The sequence below is a fragment of the Panthera uncia genome, chromosome F1, assembly GCF_023721935.1.
Source record: "Panthera uncia isolate 11264 chromosome F1, Puncia_PCG_1.0, whole genome shotgun sequence".
NCBI classification, from domain to species: domain Eukaryota; kingdom Metazoa; phylum Chordata; class Mammalia; order Carnivora; family Felidae; genus Panthera; species Panthera uncia.
The window spans coordinates 6,229,781-6,253,761 of NC_064813.1; the positions used below are offsets into that span (position 1 = coordinate 6,229,781).

The window sequence follows — 23,981 nt, forward strand, 5'->3', positions numbered from 1 at the left end:
TTGACGGAGCGGACAGGAGAACAGCGCTTCCTGGCGTCTCCTGACTGTGCACAGATTAGCAGGATGGTAAACGATGGAGCCTTACGAGATGTTGATTCAGAGCGTTAAGAAGCGGAAGGATGGTGTCTAGCTCATGAGGAGGGAGAGAAACATGAGTGGCAGGAAGAAAGTCTGGTCCTTAATGCCCTTTGGCCTAGTTAAAATATGTGCCTTTTTGGTGTGTTTCGTTCATCACTACAAGGTAAAAAGAAACGCTTCAATTCAGGTCTTTAAAAAAGTTCATTTATTGAAATTCACATGTGTAACAGGATACAAATGAGCAGATTTATCAGAACACAGTTAACTTCAAGCCATTTCTGCAAACATAACTGCAGGAGGTCTCCTGGTCCGGCGCGGGGCCTGGCCACACGGGCACCGCTGGGCAGTAGACGCGGCTGACCTGGCCACCTGCTGCCGTCCGGGGCGCCGGCCACCGGGAAGGTCGTGGTGCTCTGTGGCATCTCACGAACAAATCAGATGAATGTAAATATCTCTTTGTAAACCATTTATTTCACTCTGTTTCATCCAGGTCAGCAATCAGATTGTGGCATGCTGGGTAACTGGAAAAAAAATGATAATAAAAAGTAAGTTTAAATAGATCACGTTCTTCACTGTGATTTGTCTTCTCGCTGGTGCAGGTGCCTCTTCTAAGGAGGAAGACATTCTTTTGCTAAAAATAGAGAAATTGTACATGACCAACTGCACGAAAATCTTGTTACACTGCACGAAAATCTTGTTACTCCCCCTGACCTTGGATCACAGCCCCTGTCAGACAGGAACTGAAGGGAACCCATTTTGTTTTACGGCCTTAAATCTGAACACATCTGTACTGCAGGCATCTGTCTTGGGAGTAAGGCAGTCTGATGACGGGACGTGGCTGGAGGGCCACCACTTCTTTGCCCAGGAAAGGAGACCCTGATTCATGCCAGAATCTGTTTACTGAGAACTGCTCAGACATTACAGCTGGTAAAGCAGAACAAAAAACAGGATGTAGGCCGAGTGTCCCTAAGAAATTCCTAGTGAAATCAAAACGAGCTAAAACCTCCAAATTTCCAGCTGCAGACAATTTATTATCACACACACACCCACTTTTTCCCCCGTGGAAACCACCTCCCACGCACTGGAAGAGGGAATTCGGTGTATCTGGCCTTAGTTTTGAGCAGGAATAAATGTTTCAAAGCTAGCTCCTGAAAATCGGGTTGAGGGAGGCACAAGTTAGGGATGTGGAGAAGCCTCTTGTCTGCCCTGGCCGGCAACGGGGCCGCTCAGGTTAGCTTAAACCATGTCCGGAAGTGGTGCCAGAAACCACTGCAGATGGTCCTGCTCCACAGAACAGGGCACACCCACCCTGCACCACGTGGGAAGATGAGTAAGGCAGTCCTTGACCTCGAGGAGTGAGGTCCCTAGGAGGGCAGGCAGTCTGGTCTGTGTGGCTGGAAACTACCTTCCAGAAAGACAGACCCGTGGGCCTCGGGCTCTGCACGCCCTCTGCACTCTCAGATTTCCTGAGCTAGAATCAGGGTGGGGGGCTCCTGGGAACCCAGTTTCAGTCACAATTACTCGAGGGTTTCCGAGACAGGACAGTGAGTGAAAGACCAGGATTCACGCATGAGAACTAGGAAAATCCGCCTGTCGTCTCTTTCAAAAAACGCAAAAAGGTAACGTGTACGTGTCAGGTTTCTCAGCGTGTGTGACACTGATGATGCCTTTCCAGGGAGCAAGTCTGTGAGGAGACGGGGAATTAGGATGTCACATGTGCGGCCCACCGGGCTCTGTACACAGGGCGGGCACCGCGGCATGGTGAGGAAGCACTCAGTGTGTGTGTGCAGCCCTGGGTGGGGGGCTGGGGCTCAGGGGCCCTCTTCCTTAGGGCCCCGGGGGGCTTCTGGGCTCTCCAGAGCAGGCCAGCAGGAGTCCACTGCCCCAGAGCCCTTGCAGAAAGGGCTCCTTTCCACCCCCAGCGACACACTCAGCCCGGGGGCTGCCACCCACTCAGTGGACCATCACGTGGGGTCTCCATCCAGACCTGATGCTGTCCAGTCTGGATGGAGCTGACCTGGTGTGGCACCACCCAGGGACTGCAGGCTGCGGGCCGGGCGCTTCCTAACTTCAGAGACTCCAGGAACGTCTCAGTGCAAGGATAAGCAGAAACCACGACAGGCATATCACAAATGGAGCGGAACTTGGGGTAGAAGACACACGCCCTCGACTCGCACGGTAGAGTAGTGGTTAAGACCTGAAGTAGAAAGGAAAGGTGTCGCGGGAATTTTTTTAAACCAAGCTCCAGGAAACTGGCACCTCTCGTTATGAGTCTTCCTAGTGCCTGTGCCCCAGGCCCATCTAGTAACTTCCTGCCCGACTCGTCCCCTCTTGGCACTCGGGCCTCTGCCTGGGAACCGGCCACCATGGCCCCGTGGGGCCCTGTCGGAGCAGATGTGAGGTCCCCGACGTGAACGGTCTCTCTCCCTGGAGCAAATCGCCTGTCACTATTTCTTCGCTGGTTTGGTATTTTATTTGGTCCTGATGCAAAGCCTGTCCTGACTTTCCCATTATGGTGCTTGCCTTTCACTCTCCATCCCCAGTGCCCACGGCTGCCCTGCCCATGGCAAGCATTCAGTAAATATCAGAATGACTAATTCAGCCGATGACATCACCACTCGGTCTCTAATTCCCCACTCAAGTGTCACCCTCAGTTTGCTGGATCTTCAGTAAAGAACAGTTCTCGGTACCTCCCCCATCCCGCAGCATGTCCAGAGACCGAGAAGCATTAGTTACTGCCCAAATCCTGCTCGTCTGCCATCACCTCTTAGGGAGATTAGCCTTGCTGACTTCCAGAAAGCTGGGTCCGTGGTCCTTACCACCACGATCCGGGCCTGGCTGTAAGGGACAATGAGGATGCACATGCCCATGGGACATTAGCTGGCTCCAACTGTGGCTTGAGCCCTCGGCCACCTTCTCCCAGACCTCTGCCTCTCAACTTGTCACCAAGGCCCCTTGCCGTGGCATGCCTGGGCGGTGTGGCCACATCGGCCATGTCCATGGCTGCCCTCCAAGACAGAGGAAGGCCCACAGGGTACCCTGGCACCTGCTCTTCTAGAACACTGTCCACAGATGACATAAACGCTCCCCCCTCCCCCATCTACATGCCTGCTACTGCTAGCCCATTTCCTTTGTTCTCATTTTAAATCCTACGAGAGCCTTCTCTCCATAAACCCTGACCTTTGTGTTTATTTCTGAAGTTTTGACTTTAAAAAACGAGTCTCTCTCTGGGTGACTTGAATTGTTCCCCAGGCAACCACGCCGTGGGGTTGAGCAGAGCCTTTTCTGCCGCCTTGTTCCCAAGCCTGTGACCCGGAAGCACACAGCCCACCTCATCCCGGCTCACAGAACGTGCCTGCTCAGCCTCAGCCCGACCCAAGTTTCCCTCTGCATCCCTTCTCTGTGGACTCCACCTCTCACTAGTGCCCCCCCACCAGCCTCACTCATTTTCACATTCTCTGTGTCAGTGTGGCCAAGTCAAAAAACGGTCCTGTTTGGGGAGCCTGGGTGGCTCAGTCGGGGAAGTGTCCGACTTGGGTTCAGGTCGTGATCTGACGGTTTGTGAGTTTGAGCCCCGCATCTGACTGCAAAGCCAACTTCAGACCCTCTGTCCCTCTTTCTTTGCCCGCCCCTGCTCTCTCTCAAAAATAAACATTAAAAAAAAAAAAAAAAAAAAAAAGTCCTGTTCCTTGTGCCTCTGGCAAGAAAGCATCTATTTTTAGCCAGAGAGAGGAGAGTCCCTTCCCCACCTCTAGCTGGGGGCATTTTAGAGCCTTGTCCTGAGGTCCAGAGAAGCCACCAGTACCTACTGCTGGAGAGCCAGGGCCTCACTGCAGGCTCTGCCCTGGGAGAGTCGGATGGACACCCACCCCCTCCATGCAGCCTGCGGCCCAGGGCCTGAATGCCACTTTCTCGAGAAGTTTTTTCCCTGCCGTTCACTTCCCAGTTCCGTGCACTTCATCTCCCTGGGCCTGATTTTTCTGTCTGGACAGAAAGGATGCCGAACGATTGATCCAGTGGCCCTGTCTTGCCAACCGTGATCTCCGCCAACCCGGCCGGCTTCATGGTCACCTGTGTGGGAGCCGGGTGATGCGGGGGCTGCCTCTTCAAGGGAAGCTGGTTCTGTTATTAAGGTTTTCTGTTTGTTTTTTGGTTTTGGTTTTGCTTTTGAGCAGGACCCGAGTGATATGAAAGCTAAACATTTTACCCCAAGTGGTACAGAGCTGAGATTTGAACCTCGGCAGCTGGACCTCGAAGTCCAGGCCTGTTAATGCTCTTGTGACCTGCCCAGCGAAGCAGCACAGAAGCCACCAGGTGTGCTGTCTGTGGGATCAAGTAGAAGTCAGATCTGGGAGGCCAGCTGGCACTCCCAAGCCACTCGAGCTGCGGGAGGCCACCGATTTGCTCAGGAGGAGGGTGCCCTCACCAGTCCTCCGCAGAACGTCGTGGAACGTGGCCAGGAGGGCCACAGAGGTGAGCCTTCCCCCAACCCACGGGGCCCTCGATGGACTGCCTCCAGGTCAGCAGAGTCCAGCAAAGTGACCCCAACCCTGCCTCGTCCCCCGGCTCCGGCACCCCAGAACCCGGTGGTCGGCAGCTGCAAAGCCGGGTCGCCCGCACACCGGGCAGTCCGCCGAGCCCCTGACAATGACAGGCCTGTGCAGGCAGAGGTCAAGAGTCCCGGCTTCCCTAGACCATCGGCCTGGCTCTCTGCCTCTGGGCCCCACAGAGGGAAGGGGCTGTAGAAGCCAGAGAAAGGAAAAGGTAGAGGCAGGAAGAGCTTCCTTGCAGAACGGAGGTGGGCCGAGGAGGAATCCTTGGCTTTCCGGAAAACAGCATCTCAAGCTGGGCCTGGGACGCGTGGCATGGCGGGGTGGGGAACCGGGGAGCCCGGTGCGTTGGCCGCAGGGGTCAGACTGCCAGGACGCCCCTCCCCTCTCCAGAGCTCCAACGACGCAGGAGTCCCATGCCTCATGCCGTCCGACTTTGTCATCTTGCAGCTTCCTGGAATCCCGCAAGTCATGAGAACTTTCTTTGCACATGGGCAGGTGTCTGTGTTTTATAGGAACCATGTTTCCATGGTAAATAGACTTTACGAATTCCCAAAGGACAGACAGTGTCACCAACAGCAGAGAGTGGAGCCTCTGGCTGCCTCGTGTTTGAAAGCGTTAGAAATAAAGACAACACTGACATTTGGGGTTGTAATGTGACGGGATTGCAGTCTTTTAAAGGCAAGAACCACTTCTCTCTGCTCCATGTAATATTCAGTGTTTTGTTCACTTGTCTGATTGGATTAAAATATTTAGCTCCCTTTAAAATCTTGATTGTGAATTTCTATTGCAAAATGTACTGACTCAGGAAGCAATAAGTGGAGCAAGTGTGTCTGCAGCAGCAGAAAATTCGATTTATTTTTCTTCCATGCGTCCTACTCCGACATTCACTCACGGACAAAGTGAGCTGTTAACGGAATAGCAGGTCTGTCTTCAGTGAAGCCTTATGTGCTTTTCAACATTAATCACACGTGGGCCTTCAGTGAAAAAAAAAAAAAAAAAAAAAACAAAAAGACAAAACGGAAGTTAAACTCGGTGATTTGAGTTGCTTGGGGAAGTTTCCCTGAGGGTCACAAGACCCGTATGTCAGAAACAGACACCGGGGTCTCGTGTCACTCTTGAAAAACACTCAGGCAGCAGGGAGTTAATGACATTTTAGCTGCATATGTTCAAGTGTATTTAAAAAAATATGCAAGTCACTTTGGTTGACAGTGTCTTGTACACAGTTTTGAAAGAATCAGGGCAAACTTTAACAGAGTCAGTTTTTATTTGAAAAATATTTTCTGGGAATGTATCAGTGTTTATTTTTGAGACTGACAATTCGGGTGAAAATCAGGATAAAAACAAAAAAACAACAATTTGGTTGAAATCAAATTGTTTGTTTTCATCTATTTAGAATTCTTTCCAAAAAAATCTTGGTTCAGGAGGAGGCTTTTTTAATTTATTTTATTCAGTGTATTTGCTGTTCTATCCAGGCACCATCTGTCCTGCAGGTAGCTAACTCCAGGAAGACACCCACGTGAGCCGGGCGAAGCCCCCAGGACTGGGGAAGGACCCCTGCCATCCCACACACACCTCCAGGTCCCATCCTGGGCAAGCCGCGGGCACCCCCTCCTCAGCTGGACCCCAGCCTGGCAGCCCTGGGCCATGCTGACATTTCTGAGGCCATCCTGCCCTTGCATCAGGTCAACAAAGGGGCCTCACCCTGCCCCTCATCTGGGTTCAGCCCTCTTGCTTGGGTCCTTTGGTGGAACGAGATAATGTCCATGATTCTGAATATAACCACATATGGCTGCTAGATCCGTGCACAAGTTCGAATCAGAGTAGAAAGTCAATTCACTGCCAAGAATACTCCAAAGTCACAGGGCCAACTGATTAATCACCGATACGTCAGTCTCAGGATGTGTCCTGCGCACAAGCGCCTCAACTGCAGGGACGAAAGGGTGCCCCCTGAGCACTGAGGATGGAGCCCTACAGGTCGTGCGTGGCAAAGGTGGCGGGGACCAGAAAACACAAATCTGCTGAACCCCGAGTTGTTGCCCAATGAGTATATAAACAAACTCCTGGCGTATAAAACCATCCTCTGAATGGACAATCCTCCCCAAGAAAAGACTCTGATTTTCTCACTAGCTGGCATCTCCCTCCCTGGCCAGATGTTAGAGCCCCGGGCACTGGGTCACAGACCACCGACCCTGGTCCCAGCTGCCCACCCCTGGGGCCCAGCTTCCTCATCTGGACATCACCCCCATGCCACCCCTACCACAGTCTCTCTCCCCAAAGAAGAGGCCAGAGGGCATATGCCCAGCCTCGCCTGTAATGAAGCCACTTGCTGTGCCTGGGGAGATGATATGGGGCCCTGTTTGCAGTCAGGCTGGGTGACCGTGTTCAGGCTCTGTTTCTCCACACTGACCAGCACAGCCATTTTAAGACATTTTAACAAAAGCCCTTTGCTAGGGGTGCCTGAGTGGCTCAGTCGGTTAAACATCCGGACCTCGGCTCAGGTCATCATCTCGCGGTTCATGAGTTCGAGACTGATTTCGCGGTTCGTGAGTTCAAGCCCCGCATCGGGCTCTGTGCAGACAGCTCGGAGCCTGGAGCCTGCTTCAGATTCTGTGTCTCCCTCTCTCTCTCTCTCTCTGCCCCTCCCCCACTTATAATCTCTCTCTCTCCCTCTCTCTCTCAAAATAAACATTAAAACAAATTTTTAAGCCATTTTCTAGAAGTCCCCCACCTGCAGAGTGAGGCAGGAGAGTAATCAGGCCAACGTTTTTAGTCACACTAAGATCAAGGCAGATTAGTGGTCAGCACCCTGTGCCCCGTGCCCCGCACTCCGCACTAGACTGGCTCCCTGCACCATAGCAGCGTTTGAGGGGAAGATGGGAATCCTCATGGGTAGAAATGTCACTGCAGCCTGGTTACGACTGTGACCAGCTCCCTATGCAGACACTGTCCATGTTCCAGAACTTAAGCAGAAGTGATTTAGGATACTAGAGCCTTTTAAACAGGCTTAGCTGTTTCCTGTCAGAGGCCACAGGCCAACCCGAGCCCTGTCACCTGCTCCAGGGCCCAGGACTCAGTACATGGGAGCAGATCAGAGGGATGGGACTCAGCTTCGGGGTGGCCAGGAAATCTCCATTCTCTTTGGGGTTCTAAGTGGACAGAGATTTTTAGAGTGTGACATACAAAATTAAGTCATTATGCTTAAGTTATCCAGGCTGAGAAAATGGAAGCCTTTAGCAAAGCCATCTCCAACCCAGAGATGAACCAGTCTCTCCAGGAAGACAGGAACTGTGGCCGAACCCTCCAGAACCGTCAGCAGGCAGTGTCCTCTGATGTCCCTGCTGGGGGCACACAGCGGCCTTGTTCATGTCAAGACTTGGAGGCTAACCTCACAATTCCAGCTTACTCCATGGCTCAAGTGGGTCTAATGTGCCACACTTGGGTAGAAAGAGTAAGCCTTCAGCTTAGATATTCAGCAGAGAGCTTGCAAAACTGGACCCCTGCCTCTTCTTTGAACACTAGTGTTTGCTACCGAAAGCCAGGACTCCCTCTATGAAATTCCTTTTGTCATGTTCATATTAAAATAACTCCAAATGCACTCTGTGAATCTGAAAGACCCCTTTAGAGATGAGCCAGATGGCTGGTATCAGATAACTCAGGACGGTCAAAGCATCTCTGTTGCTTCAGCCAAAAGAAGAAAGACCAGCTCGGTTTTCTGAGAATTTTTTGAGGTTTGGGTTGTTCGTTTTTTTTTTTTTTTTTTTTTTTTTTTTAATGCATTTTATGAAAATTTTGCAATCCATTTGGTAATTAGGTTTTTGAAGCCCTGGAAGAGGTTTCAAGCATTGATGGTCCATGTTAAGATCTGAGTGGTTGTAAGGTAGGCAGATGGGGAGTTAAAAGGGAAACCCTACCCGGTAACGATCTGGTCCAGAAGCTGCCATGTGCTCGGAGCTTGTACAGAACACTCCCCACAATGTGCGTCCTGAAGTGGCTCTTGGCTTCTAGAGCCAAAGGATTCACTCCTGCTAGGAGTCCCTGTTCCTCTACCGCGTGTGGCGGGAGCCCCATCACCTGCCTGACAGCCAGTGGCCTCAACCCTTGGCTGGTGCCACACAGGGCCTCCTGTGGGACGCACCCAGACAGTTAGGTTGGGCCCAGCTCAGCGTGTGTGTGTGTGGGGAGGGGGGCAGCAGGAAGGGCCTGAGCACGTCTGAGAAGCGCGGGGCGCAGTGGGCACAGCGCTGCCAGCCCCCTCCCTGGCTTTCCCTGGGCTTCTTCTGGGCCTTCTCCAGTCTCGCGAAGGGAGGGGAAGGGGAAAGCCTTGACGTTTCTTGGACCTACTATGTGCAAGAGGTTCTGCCGTGCACTTCAGGGCTGCACTCACTGAACACTTCTGACATCCCTTTTGAGTCAGGCTGATGTGACACACACCCCCCCCCCCCGACCCCATCCCTGGCACATGTGGAAACTGAGACTCAGAAGAGACTCCAGTGACTTGTTCTGAGCCTCACGACACTGGCACAGTCTGGAATCCTGCTCTGTTCTTTCTGCCTCCAATCACTTGAGAGGTTCTCAAACCTCCGTGTCCCTCAGAATCACCCAACCAGCTGCTTAAAATGCAGATTCCTAGGCCCTGCTCCCAGAGACCCTGCCTTGGCCTGCGTGAACCAGGCCCCAGGACCCATGCTCCTCACACTTTTCTGTTTGCAAACCTCCTGGACTGTGGCATGAGGTATGACAGAGTCAGCGGCACGGGGAGCAGAGTGGCCGGGCGGGTCCCCAGCCCCAGGCCTTGGAGGTGTTCACCTGCCACCTTGGAGAAACGAGTCCTTAGAGAGGGACTGCCTGTGCGAGTGGGAAAATTCACTCAGAGGAGAGCGGCTCCCCGCTACCCACCGGGCACATGGTTATTCTGAAAGAATTATGAGAGACAGTTTCCCAGCCTTTTCATCTCCAGATACATTCTTCCCGCTAATCATCCATCCAAGCACTCACTGTGTGGCGTCCCTGGGCCCTCACAGAGCACCTGGCTGCAATCCTAATTCAAGGCTAAGACCAGGGCCAGCCCACAGGCCACCGCCATCATCCTAACAAATTGCTCGATGGGGCAAAAAGTGCAGCTTGTCTGACAGGAAGAGAACCAATTTCGGAGAGAAAGGTCTCATACCACACTCCAAGTTCACCTGGCTGTTCCCTTTCCCCACCATCCCTTCTGGTGGCCCCAGAGCTAACCTCAACAGGGAGGTCCTGGGCTGTGGAGTCAACCTCTGATAGGACACTGGTAGTGTCCTACTTGCTAGTTGGGCAGGCTTGCTGGAGCCTCAGTTTCCCTATCTACGAAATGGAGGCACAATCAGTCTCGCAGGCTCGTTCAAGGGCACGTTCTGTATTGCAGCGCAGCCAGGCCGCCCGCAAACACTCAGAATCTTCGCTCGGTCACCAGGCACCTGACCTGGGACAGGACTCCTGCATTCTGCTCACAGAGGCCCCCTAGCCAGCGGCCTCTCTTTCCTCACCTGATTCAAAGCAAACGCATCCTCCCTCCGGGGGCAGCCCAAAGCCGCCACCTCCAGAATGCTCACCACCCTCCCCACCCTTCCACCGCCAGCACGCCTGGGCAGTGGTGTCTGTGGCCTGCCGGGTCTGTTCTCCCACACAGACTGCAGCTCACCGAAGGGGGCAGGCCCATGACCCACACGTCTCTGTCCCCCCCTCCCCCCCCCCCCCCCCCCGCCCCGTGCCCATCACAGTCTTCAGGAACTACCTCCCCCCCACCCCCACCCCGCCCCGGGTTACTAATGGACCAATGTGATCGCTGGGCATTTCACCTGTAAAGACGCAACACTGAAGAAAGGAAGGAGAAAAAGCCCTGCCTGCGGATTCTGCTGTGTTCTCTGGCCGGTGAGCCAGCCCTGAGGACTCCCGCCCCCGTGCTGGGTTTGCACAGTACCTGGGATCTCAGACGCCCCACCTCTTCCTGCAGACTCTGTCTCTCCAGCAGAAGCTGATTCTGCTTGTTGAGAAGCTGCACCAGCTGAAGGGCCGTGGCCTGGCTGTGCTTGTCCAGCTGCCTCAGCCTGCAGAGAAATCCACCGCAGAGTTAGGGCCCGGGGGCAATAGGTGTCAGAGAGCAAGGGGGACCATGCCCAACTTCAGCCCTCCGGCGTGTTCCATGGCTGCCTGTGTCTGCGGTAAGCTCCAGACGGTGAACCGGGAGCTGTGAGTCTAGGGCGACCCTGAGGTGTGAGGCCGTGGCTGGCTAGCAGTGGGCTAAGTGGAACGGAATCGTATCAAATGTGAACCGGCATTAAGAGCCTTTGCAACGGAGTTGTCAATTAGGAAACACACAGACAAGTTGGATAAGTAGAAGAAAAACTGAAAGCGTAAACTCACCAGGGTCAAAGATGAGGGGCCTAAATGCCTCCATTGTTCAGCTGGAGACGTTGCTGGCAGGCTGGAGCAGACAGCCCGCCCTGGCTGGGCAAGTGGGCGAGGGACAGCAGAAACACTGAACTAAGGGTTTTCCATTATTAATCACTCAGTCAATCACGAGCTCCGGCATCGCTGACCAGATGTCTTTAAAGATCCTAAATTTGTCATTCTGCTGATGGGCCCTCCTCTCCAGACTTGCTAATTCACTCAAACTATTATCCTCATTTGTCCACAGACGGCTTCCTACAGCCAGTAGCACGCTCGCCCCTGGGAATGTAGGCTTTGGATTAAATTTAGAGTTGCATAACTACCCACAACTGTTCTGGAAAGAAGCTGGATGTGTCATGCGCCCTTCCTCACAGACTTCACCCACTAAAGCACCAACGGTGAAATTAACTTGTATTTTCACAAGAAAGGGATTTTCAAAGCTCAAGATGCATTTCAAACTCCAAGCTACATGTCCAACACTGAGTCAGTGACCTCTCCGAATCTGCAGACACCGGAGTCGGGGCGCCCCCTTAACCTTCCTGCGAGTCCAGGGAGCTCTGAGCACAACCAAGGGGTGGGAGGGCGCCCTCACCAGCAGCGAGGCAGCAACCTCAGAGGTGGTACAACTACACTCCAGGAAACCTAACGACTTTCTAGTATTACTGGCACTCTCCCGGATGCCTGTGCCACGTGCAACCCTGTCCGTTTCCGAGACGGCACCTACGTACCGCCCGCCCTTCTCAACCTCGGATGGATTTGGGGGCACCTTCGTTCAAGCTGCCCCTGACAGCACACTTGCTGCCCCAGTCCCCACCCCGGTTCCCTCCTCTTCACACACCGCGGGCTACTTCCCACACCGGCAAGTGCGACGGGGAGCGAGCGGGAAACCGAGAGACACCGGTGGGCGCCCAGGCAGCAGGGCGCGCATGCTCACAAAGCCGGCCCCGCCCCCCCCCTGAGCTGGAGACCGCCGTCTGGCCCCGCCCACAGGCCCATGCCCCGCCCACTGGCCTCCAGCCTTCTGCGGGTTCTGGAGAAAGAGCAAGAAGAGCCAAGGGCAGAGCTTAGTTCTTTCCTCCTGAGCCTGTAGCTGTTCCGGGCCAGGGTCAGCTGCTCCAGCCCAGATCGGCTTCCCAGGTCCCCGGAACCGAACACAAGGATCTTCCATCCAAGTGTGAGTGCTTTCCTGCTCCTGTTCTGTATACACAGTAATGCCCCCGGCCCCTGTTACCCTTCCTCCGATCGTGGTGAGGCCAGGGCACCTGAGGCTTTGGGAAGCCCGCTCTGTCCCCACCGCCACTGTCACACAGAGACAGTTTCTCCTGAGAGCAGCCTCAAAACCACCCCACTGGCGTCAGACCAAACAGGAGTTTCCCTGCGTTGCGTCCTGGACCGGGCGCAGCTGGGGGAGGCAAGGGCATCCCAGGGCGGCCTAGAAGCCGGGCCAGTGGGCTGGGGGCGGGGGTGGGGGTGAGCGCCAGGCAGGGGCATTCTGCCGGGACTGAGCCGACAGATGCAGGCAGCCACCACTCATTTGAGCAGCTACTCTGCTGTCCAGCACCGGAGTGGGTCCCGGAGATGATGCAGAGAGGAGAGCAGCCTTTTTCCTTGAGAAGCACACAATCTAACACTTGGATGTTTGAATCAGGCGAAAAGCATCATTGTTAGCAGCTGAGCTGTCTAAACCCTTGGGTGGCTTTCCCCCTCCAATCAAGTCCTGGGTGTGGAGACAGCCACAGGCCAAGAGTTAGTAACCCACTGGCTTCATGCTCGCTGGAAACAAATGTAACAGAAACATGTGATAAATAGATGACACCATTAAGGCTTAAAGGCAACAAGGCGCCAAGAATGGCCTTTCTCCATGTGGTCCCTTGCCCTGTGCTTTGATCAAATGGGAAAACAGTCCTATGGACTGATGGCTTCAGTATGTGTTTTTGGGCTCCTGGAAAGAGGTGGCTGCCTGATCCAGAGCTCCGGGCTGAGCCAAACCCTGCTCTCATCGCACAAAATACCGGCCATGGGCTGGCCACACTGGCTTACAGCCAGAATCGGGGCCAGTTCCTGCCTAGACTCTCCCCCTTTGGAGCCCCCCGGAACCTAAATCAGGCTCTGTTGGCAGCCTTTTGCAAACTGTAGGCTTCGGATCCCTGCGGCAATTACCTGAGAGCGCCCAGGCCCCACCCAGCCTGGATGAATCCATTCCCTGGGTGTGAACTGGGCATCAGAGCAGGAAACTGCTGCCTGGGTTGTGCAGCAGAAGGACCACCGATCTGGGGAGTAAGGGCCTCAGGAGGGCCCAGCCCTCCCTCAACGAGGCTGAAGCCCCCACTAGCTTTGTGGCTGGAACCGACTTGAACACTCCACGCAGTCAACCTTGGGGTGCTTTTCTCCCTTTAAAAGACATGTTGTTCGGGGTCAGCCTCTATTATGGCACTCCATGTGCAGCAACAAAGGCAATCACAAGCTCAGAAAAGGTAAAAACCACAATAACAACAAACTCAAACCCACATTTGTTAAAAGGGTGACAGAAAGAAAGAAAGAAAGAAAGAAAGAAAGAAAGAAAGAAAGAAAGAAACCTACCTAGATTTTAGATAAAAGGGATTTTGTTACTGAAATATATTTCAGTAGCAGCTCTCTCAAGGCCTATTAGGAATATTGGGAAGACATTGTTTTTACAATAAAAAGTTATTTTGGGGGACAGCCTTCCCCAAACACCACACAACCCTGCCTATACTCTGTTCATGGATGTTCCATTACTCAGAAGAGATACCTTGGGGTGTCCTAGGACACAAAATTTGTCTTGTATTTTCCACACTGGTTGTTGCTCTCATTTTTGTCCTTCTAAGTGCACGTGTTCAGCTGCCACCACCAACAACAGCTAATGTTAACTGAGCCCTGTGCTTATTCCTCCATGGTGATTATCTCATTAAAAGGTAGGTGCTAGCTTCCCATTTTACAGATGAGAAACTGAAGCTAAGAGGTTCGATTAATTTGCACAAAGCCATACAAAAGTGGTCGAGCTTGGAGGCACGTTTAGGCAGTGCCTGAGTGTTTTTGTTTTTAGCGTATTTATTTATTTTGAGAGAGAGAGTGAGACAGAATAATCACAAGCAGGCTCCAAGCTGTCAGCGCAGAGCCCAATGTGGGGCTCAATCCCACGGACCGTGAGATCATGACCTGAACTAAAATCAAGAGTCGGGCACTTAACCGATGGAGCTGCCCAGGTGGCCCAGTGCCCTGGTGTCCTTAAGTATTGTTAATGGATGGTTGATTCATGGAGTTAATTCAGGAAACCAGCCAACCCTTGGCAAGCATCTAAGTGTGGAGTACTAAGGTAGATACTGGGAAGACATCAACAATCACAATGGGTCCCTGCCTTCAGGGGGCCTCCCGGCCAATTCCGGAGAGACCAGCTGGAAAATGAAAAGGTGCTGTCCTGAAAGCAGCGGGGCCGGTGAAAGCAGGAAAGCGAGTGGTCACCGGGCAAGTGAGGGGTAGAGGAGGCTTGTGCCCATCAAGGAAAACAGACCAGCATCTTTGGAGCACCAACTACGTGCCAGGCGCTGCACTAAGTGCTTACAACAATCCCGCGGGCAGAAACTCATTATCCCCACTTTAAGAATGAGGAAACCCAGGCACAGAAAGATACACCGCTGGTTCGAGCCACTCCGCCAGTATGTCAGGACGTGAAAAGAATGGGGGTGTCTGGGAGGGGCAGGGAGCCCCCCATGAGAAGAGAGGCTGCAAAGGCCATGCTGTCTGGAACTGTGAGCTGGGCAGTGTGGCTGGCCCACAGTCTGCAGGCTGCTCACAGGGGTAAGGCTGGTCCCAGCCAGCTCTGCAGCCAAACTAACAGATACGGACCTGGTCGTCCACATAATGATGGTGTCCTTCACCGGGAAAGAGAGGATGGGAGGAAGGGCAGGCCTGGAGTGGGAGTTCTGGGGCCAGGGTGAGGCACCTGTGAGACACCCGCCCACCCAGCAGTTGGGGCCTGGCACCTGGGACAGCTCTGGCTGGATCTCTGGTTGTGCTGGCCAAACCTGCTGAGAGGCGAGGCCATGAACTTGGGGCAAGATTCACCCAGGGAAGCCTGGCAGAGACTTTCACGTTTGTTAAAAATACAGGTATTGGGTGGCTCAGTCGGTTAAGCGTCTGACTCTTGATTTTGGCTCAGGTCATGAGCTCATGGTTTGTGGGTTCCAGCCCCACGTGGGGCTCCGCACTGACAGCACACTGCCTCCTTGGGATTCTCTCTCCCTCCCCCTCTCTCAAAATAAACAAGCCCCCTATGAGCTTCCTGGCTAAGCACACGTACAGCAGTGAGGGAGCAGGGCCAGGGCAGGGCCTTGGGGATCAGCCACATTTTACAGGCTAGCAGAGGACAGGGAGCCAGCAAGCCATAGCAAGCCATGGGGACAGAAGACGGGGACAGAAGGAGGGGAGCCAGGAGAGGAGACCTGGAGCTTAGGGGAAAGGGGGCTTTCTGGGAGGAAGTGGGGGGGGTCTTTGTGTGAGATGCCACTTGGCTGTGGAACGCGCTGTGGACGTGCCCGGCCAAGGCTGCCTGCCCTATCAGTAGGGAGGCGTGGTGGAAGCCTGATTATAAGGATGGAAGAGGGGAGACTATTCTGAAGAGGGGCTTCTCTGAGGACAAGGGAGCAAGAGGGACGCAGAGGATGGAAGGGGCTCGAGGCAGTGGCCGGAGGACCGCAGGAGAGGAGGGAATTCCCAAGGCCAAGAGAACCAGGCTTCCCAAGGCGGAAAGGCACCCTCGGCAGAGACTGGGACCCTCCTCCCCGAGGCAAGAGGGCAGAGAGGTGAGCAGGGGAAGCCCCTGCCCAGCAGCCTTCACACTCTGCCTCAGTTAGAGGGCACACATGTTTGTTGAGAAAAGAAGCCAGGCGACAGCATGGTTGTGGGGGAGCCGGCACCCAAGGGCCGGGCACAGGGCGCACCTTCTCACGGAGACCTGGACGCCCTGACTTCCTTCCCCTTTGGATGATCTCGCCCTTCCCGGCCCTGTGGGACTCGTGCACTCCAGCCACCCACATACCCTGCTGCTTTTCCTCTCATGTTCTTGGCCCTGGAGGTCCCCTGGGCCTGGAACGGGACCCTCCCTCCCCCTGGATCTTCACAGGGCTGAGCATTCTCAACGCTCACGTCTCAGCTTCACGGCCTGAGAGGCTGCAGTTTCTCATTCTGTCTGGGTCCCCTGTTTTGGGTTGCTTCCTGCGCAAGGCACGACGTAACTGGAGGAGGGACTGGAGCGGCCCTCACCAGGCCTGCTCTGGAGTCTGCCTCAGCAGCAGCCCCTCCGGTGAGAAGGGGCCCCCGACAGCCTGCAAGCCACACGCGGGCTCCCCACGCGGGCACAGATTTCAGAGCCCGGTTCCTAACTTGTATGTCCATACCCAGTGCCTGCCTCTCATCTCTGGACCGGGCACCCATTCCACTCCTGCCAGGTGCCCCCGGGACACACTTGGCATCTGCACTGTGCTGTCATGGCACCCAGCGGAGCCACGGCCAGGCCGGGCCTCCCCGCGAGGCAGCTGGTGCCCCCCTGCCCTTGAGGGCAGCGAGGAAGGGCCCCTCCGGGCCACTCTGCGCCCCAGGCTGGGCTCTCCATCCTGACGGCCGGGGCCAGGCCCGTTTCCTTACGGACCTGCCGGTGCCCAGCCACCGCCACTGGGCAGAAGCGGGCCTGTCGAGGGAGAAGAGCCGTCAACAGGGGCACGGGCTCGAGGTGCAAAGGCTCCGGGGAGGTACAGGCGGGTGGGGCCACAGCTGCCATCGGAACAAGCGGGCCTGGGTTTCTGAAGCCCAGGATGCAGATCGGATATGGGTGGCTTGTACCCACGCTGGGCCTGGACGATCCCCTGCGCCACACCCGCAGCCATGATCAGAAGCAGCATTTTTTTTTTTTTTAAATATGCAAGACTTCAGGATAAGATGGAGCAAGTGATAAAATACAAAACAACTTTATAGGAGCTGAGTGGGCTGGGTACAATCTTATGCAAAACAGAAGCGGTGCAAGCTGCCAGCTCTGGTCCTGTGCTTCAGACACTCGTTTGCCATGAATACTGTGAAAGCGAGTGAATACATATATTTAAATTTTTTTATGTTGTATGTGATACATACAAAATATATGCAGTGTATAAATACGCTATGAGGTATAATAACCAAATGAACACTTGTGAACCTGGTACCAACACCATGGGGCTGCTTTCCCATGTGGTTTTCTCCAGGCCGGCCCCCTTCTTCCTCCAGAGGGGGCCGATGTCCCCATAAATGTATGTGTTCTTGATTAGAGGTTTGAGTTTCACTCAATAGTTTCACCCAGGAGCTTCCTACTGACTACTGTGGGGTGTTTTTTTTGTTTGGGTTTTTTTTTTTTTTTCCTTTCTCTTTTTGTGTTGTTTTGCCTTTGGTTTGGGAAGGAGGGCAAATGTCTTTTAACCTAAAATGTTTTCAGACCAGAACCCCTTCCTTTGATCACTCTGGCTACGGTAAAGATGTGCCTCCCCTTCTTAGAGAAGTATTCTCAAATGCTCAGACCCACAATTTCACAGGGACAGGGGCCTCGTCATGGAAATGAACATTTTTCAACCAACATATGGATGTAAAAAGTGCAAATGCTTGACTGTAAAATATGCAATCACGTCTCTACTGTTCCCAGGGAGTGGTCCCCCTAACAAGAGCAAGCGGTAGGTATTACTCTCGTCCGCATCGTCGGGGGCAGGAGAAAAGGGAGGCACAGAAGTCGGTCGCCTGCCCTCCTAACTCAGGCCACCAGCAGGGGTAAGAGCCAGGATGACTGGGTCACAGTGGCCTGCTCCTCGCTGTGTGTGTCTCTCTTGTGGGCGGGCCCACCTCTGGTCGCCTGGCTCTGAGGCCGCCTTGCCACCTCCTCCCTTGCCCTTTCCGTCCACAGGGCTCAGACGCCCGGCTCTGGAGACTGGTTCCTAAACTATCCCCTCTTTCCGCATCCAGCTGCCCTGGTTACCCTGCTACGGTCCTGTTCTCAGTCGTGGCTTGTCTGCCACTGTCACTGAACTCGGGTTCCCAGAAGACAGGAATGGGGTCTTGTTCATCTCTCCATCTCCAGCACTCAGCAAGGTGCCTGCCATATAGACTGTGCTGGGTAAATACATCAGAATGAACAAACTACTTTCCAGTGGACAGTATTTACACCAAAGAGACCTGTAATTTCTTGTCTATAGTATAAGCATGCCTTCAGATGTAATAACTTTGAAAGGGCATAAAATATACATTAAATAATTTGAAGTATGCTATCGAAATTCGCCACTAACTTAAAAGATCCCAGAACAGATGCATGAGTGCCAGCTGTACTTGGATGTTCAGACATGGCTTCAAAATCCTACCACGAACTACCTATTCCGCTGGGGCGAGAGGCTTGGTCTCAGTCAACCTCAGGTTCTCCATTTCTAAAACTGAGAAAACAATAACTCCAGACCTCCTGAATCAGCAACTCCGGGGACGGTGGGGCCCAGTGGTGTATGTTTTCCTAAGCCCTCTGGGTGATTCTGGTACATTCTCAAGGGTAAGAACCACTGGCATGAGATAATTCACAATACTAGTCACACATACAACATGAGTTCTGCTGGAGAAAAATTTCTCCCCCTGGCTCCAACTCTGATCCTCAAAACAGCCAACTGTCCAAACAAAAATTATCATGGTCTACCCCCAGGCTTGGACGTCAGTCATAAGTTAAGCAAAGCAACGTGGTCACATTGAGTGTCAGTTTCCTCACATGTGAAATGAGACAATAAGCTAGAAGCAGGGGTCAGCACACTTCACACCCCCAGGCCACACCCCACCCTGGGCCACTGCCTGTTTTTGCACAATCTGCAAGCTAAGGATGCTTTTTCTATTTCCGAATGACAAATGTAAAAAAAAAAAAAGAAAAAGAATACTTTGATGTGAACGCTCCATGACATTCAGTTTCAGCCCTGAAATACACTGACTGAAACACAGCTACGCTCCTCCTTCACATACTGTCTATGACTGCTTTGCCCTGTAACAGCCCAGTTGAGGAGCTGCAACTGAGCCTAAAATGTTGACAGCCTGACCCTTTGGAAAGAAAGTTTGCTGGCCCCGGGGCTGCAGGATGATAGCCTTCTCTTCCAGCTCCACGCGTCCATGGCGCTGTGACCATACAATCTGTGTTCCCATCCTCAAACCCTGCGGTCCACTCTAGTCCTAATAACACGGGTTGCCCAAGTTGAAGTTCCAAAGCCCAATTACCCTGAAAACTTGCTCTAGGGAGTTAATTTCAGTGAATAAGCCATATTAACTTAAAGTTGTACGCTTTTCTCCAATGCCTGAACATCGCTCGCCACAGTTTACGTAATCCCATCTCATTAACATCATACAGTGTCAGCGAGAATAAGCCACGTGCTTAGGCATCTGGAACACATTCCGGCCGGTTATCCTCACATAGAACATGAAGGCAGTTTCAATGGCTGCTCTGCCTTTTAATTTCCTTTGCCCAAATCCAACCTGTTCGACAGTGATCGTAATTGAGTCGTTCATTCTAAAGATTGTGCCATTCTGGGGAGAGTTGACCTTTCCAGCAAAGGAGATGTATGTTCCTGCACCCTTTAATTTTTCATTCTCTTAAATTTCCAATCAGCATAGGCGGGGGGCAGGCGCTGCTTAGGGGCAGCGATTGAGGGAGAGACCCCTGCTCTTCTCTGCAAAAGGAGCACCTGATGAAGTCATGTGAGAGCTGAGGGGCACCTCAGAGGTCATCCAGTCCAGCCCATTATGGTGAACCTGTGGCCGGTGGTCACACAGCTTGTGTGTAGTAAATCTAAGAATGAAACCCATGTTTCTTGACTCCAAATCCAGTGTTCTTGGAAGCATCTCAGAATCCTTTTGAAAAAGGCCTTCTATTTCATACTTAAAAAAGAAAAAAAAAAGGATTTTAGGCAAGGATCTTGAGAAAGGTGACCCACTGGGGGACCTAGTGGGGGCTGGAGGCACAGTCATTCTCTGAGGCCGGGGTGGGGGAGCCCCTGGGCCAGTACTCCTCCACCCGGCTCAGGGGGATCGCCAGTTCTGGCTTTGCTTTTGTTCCTTTTTAACTGCACTCCGCTGCGGACTGATAGTTCTGCGAAAGACAATAAAAACACTCCTGCACCGATTGCCCTAAAAGTTTAGAAGCCCCGTTTGTTATCTCGTCCCCGACCGGTTTGCAGACTCCTCAGTCTGGATGCCAACCTAGTCCGGACTGGTGCTGGCACGAAGGACGCAGATGCGGGAGGCCCAGGGCTCCAGAGACTCATTTGGGGAGCTTGCTGGGGGCCAGCTCCCCAGGCCGCCGCACCCCCGAGGCCTCGGGTGGTGTCACCTGGCGCTCTCACAGACCAGCTGCTTAAGACAGGCTGGAAATGAGCCTCAGCTTCGGCACAGAACACTGAGAACATCTGCTGCATCACTGCCTTGTCATCCGAGAGAGAAAGTGCCATGTGACACGGGCTGAGCTCCTGATCCCCTCGGAGGGCCTGGCAGGGAGAAAGGATCCTGCAACCAGGAACAGGAGGGGCAGGAGCCGACGCGTCAGGAACCTTAAACTCTAAAGAACCTAGGAGACTGTTTGCCTCCAGCCACGGTCACCTGTAGCCCGCTCTCGTTAAGGCAAAAGGAGTCATGGGGAGCACAGCCCAACTGTGCAACAGGGAACGGGACGGAGGGATGAAGACGGTCGGGTCTCACGATTGCTGCAGAGGAGAGTCCAGGCCACATGCGGCTCGAGGCCATTTAGCAGCACCAGCAGAGCACCCCAGATGCCTCTCCTACCACCCTCTACCTAAACCTCAGTGGAAGAATCCTCTTGTTAAAAAGCATTTATTTGGGGGGCGCCTGGTGGCTCAGTCGGGTAAGAGTCCGACTCTTGATTTAGGCTCAGGTCATGATCTCGCGGTCGGTGAGTTCGAGCCCCGCGTCAGGCTCTGTGCTGACAGCTCGGAGCCCGGAGCCTGCTTCGGATTCTGTGTCTCTAGCTCTCTCTGCCCCTCCCCCGCTCAGGCTCTGTCTCTCTCTCTCCTTCAAAAATAAATAAACATTAAAAAAAGTTTTCAATAAAAAATAAAAAATAAACATTAAAAATTTTCCTAAAAATAAAAAATAAAACAAAACTTTATTTGAAAATACTATCAAAAAAAGAAAATAATATCATACTTACAAAAAGTTGTAAGAATAGTACAAAGAATACCCGCATACCCTTTATCCAAATTTACCTGTTATCACTTAACCCATTTATTATTCTCCTCTCTCCACACACACACACACACACACACACACACACACAATGGATATGTATATTTTTTATTTATTTATTTTTTTAATTTTTAAAAAATTTTTAACGTTTATTTATTCTTGAGACAGAGAGAGAGAGAGAGAGAGAGACAGAGAGAGAGAGCATGAACAGGGGAGGCTCAGAGAAAGAGGGAGACACAGAATCTGAAACAGACTCCAGGCTCTGAGCTGTCAGCACAGAGCCTGACATGGGGCTTGAACTCACGGACCGCAATCATGATCTGAGCCGAAGTCGGACGCTTAACTGACTGAGCCACCCAGGCGTCCCTGTATATTTTTTATGGTTTTCAGAGCCATCTGACAGTAATTTGCGGGCACCCAGACCTCAGTGTGTACATCCTAATGCTAAAGACACTCCCATGTACCATAGTATATTATCAACTATATTGACTTGGAACAGTGACAAACTACCTTTATCTAGCCTACTGATTTATAATTTTGTCAACTGACCGGAAAATGTCCCTTTCCTCCCTACAGAAAAGATCCTTTGTGCTTAGACAGCATGTCTATTTAGTACCCTGTATCTGGAACAACTAAGAGATCAGTTTTATTTTGACGAATACTATTTGCAACTAGAGCAAGTATAGTCTTAAAAGCAGATGTGGCACTATGAGAACGCACGAGGGGCCTGTTCAGATGCCCTCCGGAGTGACTGCAGCAGTGTGGTGTTAGCACGAAGATTCGGGGCCAGTGAGGTCTCCCAGGCGCTCCCAGAGGGTCTGAGTGTCCTGGAGTGTAGCAGATCCACACTGGAGTGAGCTTGCCCTCTGTCTTCTTCGTGTTCAACCATCCTCGAGGTCGGCAAATTGGTCACAGAGGTGTGATCGAGTCAGAATGGGCCCACGGCAGCTCAGTAACCAGGTCCAATCACTACGGCACCCTTCCTGGCACACATCTTAATTAGGTTTTAATGCAAGTAATTTGATAAGTACTCCTGGCCATCCGCTACAGAACTGTCAGTGCCGAAAGCTTTTTATTTAGCTCCTCTTCCCTCTATAGTCTATACTGAGGCAGCCTCCCTGCTGACCCTTGTCAAAGAACCCCATCTGCTGGTTGCCACGGTAACTGAAGGCGACCAATTGAGCTGAACAGAGTGACTCAGAAATAAAATCTGCAGCCAAAGGAATTCTGCTAAGAGTAATAAATCATTTAGTAAAAGGGGGTCCTCCACACAGTGATGGGCGTTGGGATAATACGGTGGCAGAGCTCTTCCAGCTAGAAGGTCCGGCAGAGGCCTGCCCACTTCCTTTCCGGGGAACTCAGGCAGCACAAGAGTCCTAACCTCGCCCAGTTCCACGCCGTCGCGGGGGGCAGAAGGAACCAATTATCAACACTTTAACGTTTGGGTTGTGAAATTCTGAATTTTAAAAGTGGCAAGAGAACCAGACTAGGCTTCCAATACTCCTTCCTCTATTTTGTAAAAGGAGCACAAGTAAACAAAGTGCCCCACGCAGCTCAGGAAACCACCGTGGCCTTGAGGTGGGCGGCAGGGAGAGAAGACGTATTAAGACTGCTCTGGATTAAGGAAGGCCACCACTGCCTCCGGTCATCAATCAACCTTGGGGTGCTCCAAGCAGAAGCCATCTCTGTGTCCAAGGTGTGCAGTCTTTGAGAGAGCAGGGGAGACAGGATTGGGTTCAGAGAGCAGGGAAGTGTCACTACAGGATGGCGGAGAGGGTCAGGGGCTCTGTCTCTACAGCACTTGGTCAGTGTTCCAAACAGAGCAAAGGAGACATCCTTCCTCAGTTAAGAGTTCCTGAATGAGAGGAACAGAAAAGAGAGGGAAGGACAGGCTTCCTGAAGGCTGCTCCCACGGGCCAAGTGAGGGCCCCAGCAGTGGGCTCAGTGTTGATGCCGAGGCCCTCCCAGCACTGCCACCACGGTTCCGGTCATGGCCCCCACGCCCGGTGAGCTTCTGCTGTGTAGACTAGGAATCCCCTGTGGGCAGCAGTGCCCAGATTTTAAGAAGAACCCCCAGGCATGCTAAATCATCCATCCAGTATTTACTCTCTAGGCCAGGTCCTGGTGGTTGTGATGCAGCGGCAGTAACACCCTCCCAGGCGATGACAATAGGCGGTGAGGGGCTACAGGACCAACAGCCGGGCCTGGGGCGGCGCTGGGCGGTGACGGGAGGCTGGGGACCCTGCTAGTGTGTCTCTCCCCACAGGCCGCAGAGCAGCATTTTGAGAGGTGTGGGCGCACAATACTGACGTCCTCCCAAGCCCTGACCTGAGCTCACGGCCACGGGAGGACCTGCCCTAAACCATCCCCGGAGACAGTGTCCTGCTTTAGAGACGAGCAGCTGCCAAACAGAAGGTAGTGGTCGTCTCCCCCCCGCCTCGCCTCCCCCCCCCCCCACCTTTTCCTAGATGCCGCCAATGAAAGGCTCCATCTCAGACTTGCAGTGAAAATCCCGTCGACGGGAGCGGGGAGCGGTGGTGCGCGCTCAGGACGAGCCCCGGGGATGCAGCCCGCCTCCCGCCGCGCGCTGGCCACTTGCGAGCGCGCCCGCCGCGCCCCTGCACCTGCTCTCAGGCCGCCTCCGAGCGCGCCCGGGGCTGCGGGCGGCCCCTCCCGCGGCGGGCG

At 53.2% G+C, this 23,981-nt stretch overlaps 1 protein-coding gene across 2 annotated transcripts in view; it reads right to left on the minus strand.

The window, feature by feature from the left end:
• Positions 1–266: 266 nt before the first annotated feature.
• SDCCAG8 (SHH signaling and ciliogenesis regulator SDCCAG8) overlaps positions 267–23,981 on the minus strand; it is a 253,018-nt gene continuing 229,303 nt past the window's right edge. Inside the window, exons 17-18 of one of the 2 annotated variants that reach the window (XM_049633839.1) lie at positions 10,603–10,708; positions 267–599 (exon numbers count right to left, since the gene is read on the minus strand). In XM_049633839.1, coding sequence (XP_049489796.1) covers positions 570–599; positions 10,603–10,708 — 136 coding nt within the window. In that variant the 3' untranslated portion in view covers positions 267–569. Of the gene's footprint in view, positions 600–10,581; positions 10,709–23,981 lie in introns of both variants that reach the window. The other variant, XM_049633837.1, reaches the window with a different exon arrangement.